The sequence below is a fragment of the Anneissia japonica genome, unplaced genomic scaffold (assembly GCF_011630105.1).
Source record: "Anneissia japonica isolate Jap-2015-1 unplaced genomic scaffold, ASM1163010v1 scaffold11151_len745516_cov174, whole genome shotgun sequence".
Taxonomy (NCBI): Eukaryota; Metazoa; Echinodermata; class Crinoidea; order Comatulida; family Comatulidae; genus Anneissia; species Anneissia japonica.
The window spans coordinates 36,599-48,311 of record NW_022744950.1 but is presented as its reverse complement, the minus strand read 5'-3'; the positions used below and the strand labels follow the sequence as shown (position 1 = coordinate 48,311).

The 11,713-nt window shown below is 35.6% G+C and overlaps 1 protein-coding gene across 1 annotated transcript; it reads left to right on the top strand.

The window, feature by feature from the left end:
• The first annotated feature begins 342 nt into the window (after window positions 1–342).
• Window positions 343–5,619, top strand: LOC117119754. Its single transcript, XM_033264625.1, has 4 exons — window positions 343–631; window positions 1,281–1,378; window positions 3,358–3,477; window positions 3,593–5,619. The coding sequence occupies exons 1-4, from the start codon at window positions 559–561 to the stop codon at window positions 4,814–4,816; spliced, it is 1,515 nt and encodes a 504-aa protein (XP_033120516.1). The 5' UTR covers window positions 343–558; the 3' UTR covers window positions 4,817–5,619.
• The last annotated feature ends 6,094 nt before the right edge of the window (window positions 5,620–11,713 follow it).

Here is an 11,713-nt window from a genome sequence, read left to right as displayed (position 1 = left end):
TGACAATACATCACTATGCTCTTTTAAAAGGACTTACGGTATCAATTTCCGTTTCATTGATTTGATCCTAACCACCAAAAAGAAAAATACTTACTAAATAAATGTTGGTGTGACACGAGTAACGAAAAGAAAACTTTAACGTATCTGTATTTGTGGTCATTTTCGTAATGTGTGACAATAGTATATAGAAATAATATACTTTTCCACTACTGCAAATTGAATACCAAACACTGCTACCTAACTGTATAATATTGTTAACTTTTGTTATTAAATACATAAATAAACAAGTACAAGAACGTTTAAGCCAATAAAACTGAATTATCATAACAATTACACCGGTACATGTTAATTATACAAATTCTATTTAATCCATTTTAGAAGTTTGTCTATTGTACCCCTATACCTCTTGTACATAATACATTGAAATGTTGCCTAATAACTAGACGTGACTGTTATTACGTACCAGTATAAACGTGTTTTTAATTCAAAACGCAGTATATTTTTTGTAATTATGTGACTGTACGTATTTCAAATAAAGGATATCAGAAGAGAAAAAGAATGGATGAATTAAAGTTTACTGGCTCTACGTCTTCTAGCGGTAAACTCGACGATGTTGAAAACCAGGCATATGGTAAGCAAACAAAGTTTATAAGTTATAGGTCTTGTTTTATTAATTAATCATACAAATCCATTAATATTAGCTTTTACGTACACATTATAAACAAACATACACACGTAAATAAATCATATCTACATATCCAATAAATACATACATATGCCGATTTACAGACGTATATATATTAAATTACAATACATATTGTACATTTCAGTTTATATTTCACATGTAGCTCTTGTGACGTCACCGATGCTTGTCTAAAATGTGAATATGTTCCTATTTCTTGAAATAGAAAACAACATCAAAAGCAATGGGCGGGGCAGTGCAGCGCATGATCAATAGGCTTTTACCGTCATTCGGCCATTCCTTTACTATTTCGAATGTTGTATTGATGTAGGCCTATATGTGTGATATATAAGGACGAAAAACTCAATACCTCTCCCACCAAAATCCAAGTTTACTAACTCGTCCTCTATGTCTGATATCGTATAATCAGTAAGTAAATTTCCCTCCTTTCGACACCCATTTTATTTGTTCCTATTTCGTGGTCAGAATTATTTTATTACGTTTAATATTTTTTTTAAATACGGTACTTCCCAACTTGTTGCCATAGAATTTAAAATATTTAACAAATTTGTGTTTTTACCTTTTCGTGTTTGCTAAGGATATGAACCGTTTATCATGTGGACAGATGACGAAATTCATTGGAATTTAGGAGAAAATCTGAAGATTGAAGAAGCTGAGAAAAATATGCGGATACAGGTAAGCTACTACTACATACAGTGTTACTATTTTACCATTACTAAAGAAATTCTTACAACTTACTACTAGGTACTACTGTTATTTCTATGATTATGACCGACTATCATATACTAATTTGAGTAAGGACAGAATTTCACTGTCCAGACGCGTGCACAGCTCTAGAAGAAATATATTGTAGAACCATTCTTTTAAATTATTGGCATATTTTGAGTTCCTATTTATATCCATTCAAATATCATAAAAAATACTTTTATTGACTCTACAAAGACAACACATTATGAGAATTCATTATTCAAATTACGTTAGTACTATACAGGGAAAGGACCAGCGGAGTACGGTATTCAGTATGTAGGATAATAAAGTGGAACGTAACACTTCAGTGAGTGCGGTTGATACAAACGCGTATATTTTCACTAAATATAATGGGATAAAATGTAATATAAAGTGACTATGTTAATAACAATAATAAATCAATTCCTGACGAATAAGGAATGTTACATCCATCACATTTTAGCATGTATTGTATAATCCGTTTTTACCCTTTACCAGTTGGCCTATCTTACTTGCTTTAACATCATAAACAAAATTATTATTGGCTCGTTCTTTATTCAAAAGGTAATTTGAATTTCCTTTGCAAAAAAAGGTCTTTCTAAAATTAGCAGACGTAGCAGTATTCAATATTATGCTTTAGAATATTTTGTTTTATACGGCAATATTTTCAGCATTTGGCTGACTTGGCTTCAAAGAATGTTTATTTAAATGATACCCTTGAGTGGATCCATAGGGGTGATGGTCGTCGACGTCCAGACCGCCCCCCCCCCCCCACCACCCTTAACATGTTAGAGTGCTTTATAGCTGGCAAAACGGTGTGCAGATGTTGGTCATAGTTTTTTTGTTTTGGGGGTTTTTTTTTAAGGGGGGGTGGAAAGGGAGTCATATTTGAGAATAATTTTCATGCTAATATTATTGTTGGTTTTTGAGTCTCTCAAAAGATGGGAGGGTGATAAGACAGAAGACGGTTCCCCTAGTCATTTAAACATATGTTATTAATACAGCAATTCCCTTCTTTATGCACCCCATCCTGCAAATATCTGGACCCGAGAGTCACTAATAATACCATTACTACCAGTAGTGCTGTTACTACTTTGATACGACTACCAAATCAGAGCAAATGGATTCAGTTTAAACAAGTTAGGTCAAGTTTATTTAAATAATTCCACGGTTCAGTTCCCGTCGCTGCATCTCCTTGTGTTTCAGCTGGAGGCCTGAAATAACAAGTTATAATAGCGCTCCTCCTTTGAGATGAGACGTTTAAGCCGTTGGTCCTGTGTGTTTTTATGGCCCATGTGTACGTTAAAGAACGCAGTATACTTGTCGGAAAAGAGTAGTGCTATGAAAAAACATATGTAATAATAATGAACCAAGTCTGCCTTATTACGTAAAGAATAACGTATAATCGAAAATTACCGTTCATCACGCTCACTAAGATCATTATCTAAAATGCTTTTACAAATACCCAAGACTTCAACCGCTACCTATGTCCAGAAAGCTTTTTCATCTGATCCTAGGCTTTGGAATGAACTTCCTCTCCATATTCGTTGTGCCGACTCAGTTGAGTCATTTAAGTATTTGCTCAAAAAACATTTTTTTTTTCTAAATCATTAATCACTTTTTTTTTGTCACGCTTTTTATTCAATTTTGTGATTGTACATGTCTCTTGGAGTCACTATCTTGGCCGCAGTCCCTGAGCACCCATCCGTCTGTAGCAGAGCTCTGCTCCTTTGTTCCTGCCACCTAGATAGAGGTCTGGGATTGCACCAAACTTTAAGAGACCTACATTGATCATCATGTTTGTTTTAAATCATTTTTATTTGTTGTTAAGCGCAAAAAGGCAGTTTTTTTTGCAATATGCGCTATATAAATAGCAATTTATTATTATTATTATTATTATTATTATTATTATTATTATTACATTTCAGGTGACAGAAATAGGCAATGGAAAAAGAATAGTTGTGATTATATCATCTTTAGATGCCGGAAAGGTCTTATACAAAGGGCAAAGTAATGATTATTGCACAACGTTCACAAAAATTAATAAAGTAAGTCAAAAGTAGAATACAAATATGTTTATAACCTAAAATCTTTCACAACATTGACATTAATTTTATCGATAATGCCAATGTGGTTCTGATTATATTCATCGACATATTTCAGGATTGGAATCTTAAAATACCCTTAGTGAGTTTCGCAATTACTGATGGATCGTTGGTCTGTGCTTCATCCATGGAATATATGGAAACTTCAGTATCACAGGATGGTGTTATTTCTACCATAAAAGAGGAAGGACCATCTGAAAATACAAGGAAAGAAAATTCATCAAAAACAGACGAACCTACAAACGATAGAGTAGGAACATCCTCTTTAGAAAAGCCACCCGGAGACACAGAAGTGACAATTAAAAATGTACAGAAACGGAGTATGTTCGGCAAAGTGGGTGCCATGGTCACTTATGCACTGTCATTCAACTCAGGAGAGTCATCAACAAGTACATCAACACAAAAATACGAAAGTGTACACGCAAATGAAATACCCTCAATTAATAATGATAATTCAACTGAAAATGAAATGGAAGAAGGCTTACCAGAAACAAGTGCATTATTAGACGATAAAGAAGTAATAATAATAGAAAATCCACTTGAAGGCTCAATGGAAGAGTCCTCAGAAAATGTAAAGAAACGGCGTTCACTCAAATACAAATTTACTAAAAAGGTCAAAAACAAATTTCCAAGAAAGTCGAAAGGGAAGTCATGTGGAAGTGGATCAACAATACAATCTGAAAGTGCATCCCTTACTGAAAAATCTGCACTCAATAAAGATGAATCAACCGAAAATACAATAAAAGAAGAAGCGTCAGAAACAAATAAACAGGAAGGCGATGAACAAATAACATCAATAGAAGAACCACTAGGAGATTCAACGGAAGAGTCCTCTAAAAAGGAAAAGAAACGGAGATTTGCAAAGAAAGTCACCAAGTCCAAAAGATTGTCACCTGGAAGTAAATTGACAAAGGAGGCTGAAACATCAGAAATCGAAATAGCTTCCAACGCCGAAGTATCTTCATCGCAAATACAAGATAGGTCAACATGGGAGGGATTGTGGCATCTGGTACAAGACAAAACCAATGACAAAGCGATCTGCCTGAGACCAGTAAAACACGACACAGAATCATCAGATAAGCCTGGTGGCTTTGTTACTATTTTGGAAAATAAGAGTAAAGTTCAATGTGAACAAATTGTGCCATTCACATGTAAAGGAACATCTTGGTTTTTAATGATTTACACGACACATTATATAAACGACGAAGAAGGTAAACAAAATCTTAGTTTGTGTACTAGATATCATGTGTTCTCACTTGACAAAATTATGGGTGGTAAATAGTGACACCAATATATTTATTACGTACGTGGAAAAAAACCTAATAAATACAAAATTTTATTTGGATAACGGTGTTCATTAGCCTTTAGCCAGTCAACATATTATACTTTATTCATATTTGAAGCCTAATGATGATATAAAATGGTGTCCGGTGTAAACTATAATGCTGATGGTGTATTGACATTTCAAAGTAGTATCCTCATGAGTATCTGTTCATTTTTGTATTGTAAGCCTATAAATTGACTGTTATTTTACATAATATTGAAATAGATTATATTTAGTTGTATTGTAGCATATAACAGTGATAATAATATACTATGCAAATCTGATATATCATTGCAAGCCGATCGCCGAGTGACACTGACGATAAATGGCAATTCGAAGTGGTTTTCTGACGATTGAGATGCATACTGTTTGGTTTAAATGCATGATTTTCGGTAGTACTGTAGAATTAATTGAATAAGGAACGCGACGTAGCTTTCGTCATTTTCGCTGTTATAGTGCAGTAACTTAGTAGGTCTACAGTAATGCTTAAAATATAAAGTGTATTTCTTGAAATTTATCATAAAATTCATCGCATTGTTCACTCCTATAATACTAGAATTTGATTGTAAGCAGTGTTGCAATGAGAATAGTTGGTGTACTTGGCATTCGCTGGGGCCGGGGCCTTGTGGCTATCTGAAACTGGGGCTCTTTTGGGGTCCATTGCGGAATTTAGATGTTCTCGTTTTTAATCAGGTTTGTCATTGTATTTTAAATGTTTTTAACGACGAAAGAAACGATATGATACCAGTGGCGGATCCAGGAATTTGAAATAGAGGGGCCTCAGGGAGATGCTTTACATATCGAGAGTCTAATTTATGATTATGACACCTATACATGGCCGGAAATGGCGCTCACAGACTTTAAATTTGAATAATTTTTTTTTTTATTATTTCGACTTTTTTTGATTTAGGGGTAAACCATAGCCGCATTATTTTTTTCCCATACAGTTAAGGCAGAAATTATAGAGGGAGCAATTTTAGGTCAGTTAGGTGAACTGATATACATGAATATGCATACCTGACTTCCCCCTCACGAAACAGTCCATTGGTGTATCGAGGAAGCTGTCGTTTTTTATGCGTAGATGGATGCTACAGCTTAGGCCAAAATCTCCCAAATAGGCCTTGGTAATACAGTAAAGCAAAAGACAGTGTAAAAAATTAGTGGATTATAATTTGTAATAATATCCCTGTGACTAGACACAGTTTATGTACAGCAGCATGGTTTTTGAAAGTATAAAGAAGCACAGTAATATTGAATCTGCCTATTTGATTACATTAAATGTATAGGCCTAGATATGATATGTGTTGTTTGTAGCAGTGTACCTATTGCTGTGTGCATGACTTAATGGCTGGTAAAATTAGTAAGGATTGTTTGTGAACCATCTGTAAATCAGTGAAACTATGTTTAATTCCATCTGTTTTGATTGGTTTTTTTCACTTATTTTTTAAAATGAGCTATTCAGTTGTTTTAATTAAGTACACAGCGGAGACAGAACTGAGGAGTCTGGGGCACACATGGGGTACCATACAACGGTTGGCCCAGAACAGATCTGAGTGGAAGGACTTCGTTGCTGCCCTACATGCCAGAGGCATAACTGGCAGTAAGTACAGCCTTTAATAAACAGGTTATATAGTCAGGCAGAGGCGTAGGCCGGGGGTGCGGTTTCACCACTTCCCATTTTAAAAAAAAGTCAAAAGTTCTACTGTAGTAAGCCTAAGCATAAGCTTGCTATTGTACTACACTGTTGATTAGGCCATCAAAAGAACACTATAAACCTATAATATGCCTAGTCGTAAAACAGAATAAAAACTTATTTTATTTTATCCCAAATGTGAATAAACACTACAATAATTTGAAATAAATACAGTGTAGGCCTATTCTTTCCCTTTCGTATTGTTTACGTGCCGGCGCTAATGTTTTTTTTTTTTTTTTTTTTTTTTTTTTTTCATTACACGCATGGGAAGTTCAATAATTACTACGAATTTGTTTATTGCGCATGCCATGACTATGAGCAAAAATTCACATTTTCGCACTATTGGGCGGACTGCATAAAACATCGTGTGCCAATGAATTGCGACATTAAAACGGACTCTGGTATCTACACAGGAGAAAAATGTGCAATAAACACTAGAACAGTGGGCAGGGGCCCTTTTGGTCCCCTGGCGCTGAGGGCCACGTTCAGACTACAAAAATTGACGTATGCAGAGAATATTATGTACCAAACGTGGGGTCTGGGCGCTTTCGCGTTCTATGGCATTATGTTCATTACTTTTTACACATTGGAATTTTTGGTTTATGTATTGTTATTGGACCCAAGAAAAGCATACTTGATTTTAATTAAATATCACTAATAAACATATTACAATAAATACCAAACAAAGCGAGCCAATTGAAATCAATAAATGTTTATAGACAAAAACATATGTTTCATACTCATGTGTCAATTCTTTTGCTCATGGTCTAACTTCTTGTTTCACGTGGTTGTTGGGCTTTTTTTTAAATAAAAGGTTTAATGTTTTTACCGATATATAGACTGGAGATGGTGATGATAATAAAAATGCCCTAATCACTCGACTTCGGCTTTGAAAAGGCCTTGGTTATTTGTTAAAAAATATTTGAATTTGCTAGGGTCCCCTTGAGGCTCCGGGGCCTTGGCCTTAGCCAGTGACAGCTCATATCCGTTACGCCACTGTACTAGAAACGTTATCACGCTCTTATTGTTATTATATAATTTATAATGTATATATATATATATTATATAATATAATATATATAGTAAATATATATATATATATATAGTAAATATTTATATAGTAAATATTTTATTTTTTGTGTAATAATTACCTTACTTATTAATATCAAATATCATCACTTAAATTTACTTTAGCTAGAAATGAAGTTACAGACGAACAAAGTATTATTTACAATTATATTAAGCATATTTTATCAAATCACGATACAAAATTAAGAACACAATTGTGCCAAAAAAGACATTAATAATTATACATCACAAAACGCTACCAACATGGCCGGCGGAACCGGGGGAGGGGCAGGGCCCCCCCCCCACTCTTTATCAAAAAATATACATGTCTAGAGATTTTTTGTATGATCGGAAAGCAAGAAAAGAAAGAGGGAAGAAGGAGGAGAAGGATGGGAAAGAGAATGTTTATCCAGTCCCCGACCGAGTTAAATTTTCTTGCAATTCACATTGGCGGATCTGGGGGAGGGGGGTCATTGGTCCTGACCCCTTCCTTGGGCAACAAAAAAAAAGAATTCTAGACCAACCTTTTCAGGACCCGTGAGCTGGTTTTTTTTAATTTTTTTTAATTACAATAAGAAAATTAGAATTTTGAAGAACATAAAAGTCATTAAAACACACTTCAAATGTCGAGAATGCTCATTTCCCACCATCTAGGAATCAAAATTTTCCCGGGGAGAACCCCCGGATCACCTTTGTTTTTTGGGGGATTTATCGATTCATGGAAAAAAGAATACGCATGCAACTACTCATTTATTTATGTAGGCCTATACACACATAAAATAGAAAATGAGAAAAATTTACCTGACCGTTTTCAAGAGGGGAAAACCTTGAACTTAAAACGTCATTTAAAAGACATTTCAAAAGTCAGGAAAGCTCATTTCCCGCACTCTAGAAATCGAAATTTTCCCGGGCGAACCCGGACCCCCTTTTTCTTTGGGGTTCATTGATTCATTGAATCATTTTCAAGAGGGGGAAAACCTTGAAATTGAAGAAATTTAAAGTAGTTAAAAGACACTCAGAAGTCGCGAAAGCTCATTTCCAGCCTTCTAGGAATCAAAATTTTCCCGGGGGAAAACCCCGGACCCCCTTTCTTTTTGGGATTTGTCGATTCATGAAAAAAAAAAATCGTATGCAACAACTCAATATTTTTTTATGTAATTATACACACATAAGGCCTACCGTATTTAATGTAATAACAAGTGGAAAATTTACCTGACCGTTTTCAAGAGAGAAATTTTGAATTTTGAAGAACTTAAAATCAAAATAGCTAAAAGATACTTCAGAAGTAGGGAAAGCTCGTTTCCTACCATTTAATCAACATTTTCCCGAGGAGAACCTGAACCTCCCTTTTCTCTTTGGGTTCATTGATTCATCATTATAATTTTCAAGAGGGGAAAACCTTATTTTGAAGAACTTAAAAGTAATTAAAAGACAACTCAGAAGTCGGGAAAACTCATTTCCCGCCATCAGGGAATCGAAATTTTCCCGGGGGAGAACCAACGTCCGGGAGAGAACCCCGGACCCTTCCCCACCGTTTCTTTGGAGCTTATCGATTCATTGAAAAAAGAATACGTATGCAACTACTAATTTTTTTTTTATGGAGGCCTATGTATACACACATAACCGGCCAATTTACTGTAATAAGAATGAAAAAGTTTACCTGACCGTTTTCAAGAGGGGGAAACCTTGAATTTTGAATAACAAAGTCATTAGACACCTAGCTCAAAAGTCGAGAAAGGTCATTTCCCGCCACCTAGAAATCAAAATTTTCCCGGGGGAGGACCACCGGATCCCCATTCGTTTTTGGCAAAATGTTGACCCCACCCCCTAGGTTTGATTCCAGATCTGCATGATTCATATTCCCATTCAGCTTATAAATGCCCCCCCCCCCCACGTTCCGCTGGCCCTGCAAACACCCAGACCCCCACCGGAGCCCTTTGCGGCCCCTGACCCTCCACGCCTGGCTCGGGGCCTTCGGCTTCGTGACGCTACTGGTCATTTGTTGTAGTTCCGCTTGCTTGCTATATAACTCTAGGCCTATTACTTTTATTCATATTGTTATATCATGGAGGTGTAGTTATATGAACGAAATGTTTGTAAAAAAAATCAACATTAAAACAATACAAGAATTCAATTTCTTATTATGTGTCCTATCATTTTTAAACGTTTACCCTTCAGAATCAGTAGTATAACAGTTAGCATGCTTTATATCTCCTGCTGCTACTGGAATAACTGATCAGATTCAACGGTGCTTTTTATACTTTCAAAGACCATGTTGTACGTAAACAGTATCCAGGCATAAGGATATTATTACAATGTCCAAAAATGTTTACTGTGTCGACTACACTCGACCGACTACCAGATATTTTTTGGCCTAGCACCCTACTGTTATACCACGTATAATATACGTCACAAAACGTTACACTGTCCAGAAACATTTTTGTATCGAGTTTTTATTTTCTCTCTCTCTTTTTTTTCTTTGTAATAAAACAGTTAGGTCAGCCTAAATGTTCAGCTTGAAGTCGCTTGTGATTTTATCCAGATGTATTGCTTGTCTGCTATTATAACCGACCAAAATGTTAAATGTAATAGTGTTTGTCAAGTTTAGGCCTACGATTTTTAAATAAAGTCTACTTTAAAAGTTATTTAAATAATTCGTCGCTCACATCACAAACTAACACAATCAAAGTAGATTGTGTTAGCTCGTGAAATCAAGATAGCGCGTCAAAATACGCGCTGTTGTTAAGGACTTTTTGTGTGGTAAAGAATACAAAATTGCTTGACAACAAATACGCGCTCGTTTTGATGCGCTACTGTGATTTCACGAACTAACACAATCTACTTTGGTTGTGCTAGTTCGTGATGTGAGCGATAAATTATACTTCTTTCAAAAATAATTATGCCTCTTTTATGATAGCAGGTATAAAGGGTGTTGTGATTCAGGTTATAAGTCATTCACTTAAGATAAAATGTATGTGTTGTTTACAGTTTTTTTTTTTTAATGAATTTCCAATATCTAACCTATAGATGACTAAATAAATGTTTGTTAATATTGTAATGTTAGATATGCATGAGCATGAGCTTATCAGTCTCAGTGGTGGCACCAGGATTTGCCCGACGAGGGGTCCGAGGTCCCCGACGGGGAGAGCGATGTCCCCGACGATTCGATAACATTAAAATACTAGAACAAAAAAACATGAAAAACAGCAGAAAAAAAGATAGTCCTCAAAAATGTAAAATAATCCAGAGCGGTCTTTATAAATACAAAATAAAAATAATTAAAACATAATTTCTTTAAAAAATTTAGAGAACAAAAAAATGCAACTAATGATGTACGGTAAGTTAACGTTAAGTTGACGCGATTTTACGTAGGCTGACGCGAATTTACATAAGTAGGTAGTTTTCGCCGCACGACGTTAACCTTAACTTTAGCGTTAGTACCCAACATGCAGTGCAATAGCTCCGCCCCTTTTGTAAACAAATCGAAATACGCATGCGCAAACCCGTAACAAACGTACGTCCAGCACGTAAAATCCTGAAATTAGGCAGTTTTCGCAAATGATGTTAACCTTAACGTTAACGTTAACGTTAACGTCATAATTTATTCATCTTGCGTTGCGGAGTACGCAAATAGGCGCCTTATTATGAGCATCAGGGGCGGGTCCAGAATCCAAACGGGGGCACAAGATTTTCAGAATAGATAAGTGAGTAGCACTTATTTCAATACATAGCATTGATTTGCATTGACATTTTAGAATTTAGTGACAAAACGGGGGAGGGGAAAGACGTGCCCCCTGGGTCCCACTAAATCCGCGCTAAGCAGGAGTAGGCCTATGCTGCAGAAACTAGCGTTTCACTTCATAATTCGTGGTATAGATTATTGATTTGTGCCATTCAATGGTATTGGGCTACTTTTTAGGCCTGCCACGCTTTCGAGCGGCCGCTCATTTACAATGACATAGAAATAAATGGGCTCCTGATAGGAGCAGGAGTTTACTGCAGAAACGTGCGTTTTACAGGTACCGTAATGTATAATTTGTTGAGTAAACTTGTAAAAAAGACGGTTAGCCGAGTGGTTACCACATGTGTGTCCT

Coding starts and splice junctions, on each gene's coding strand:
- LOC117119754 (XM_033264625.1), top strand. CDS start 559: ATGGATGAATTAAAGTTTACTGGCTCTACGTCTTCTAGCGGTAAACTC. Junction 632..1,280: donor TGTTGAAAACCAGGCATATG/GTAAGCAAACAA, acceptor GTGTTTGCTAAG/GATATGAACCGTTTATCATG. Junction 3,478..3,592: donor CGTTCACAAAAATTAATAAA/GTAAGTCAAAAG, acceptor GACATATTTCAG/GATTGGAATCTTAAAATACC.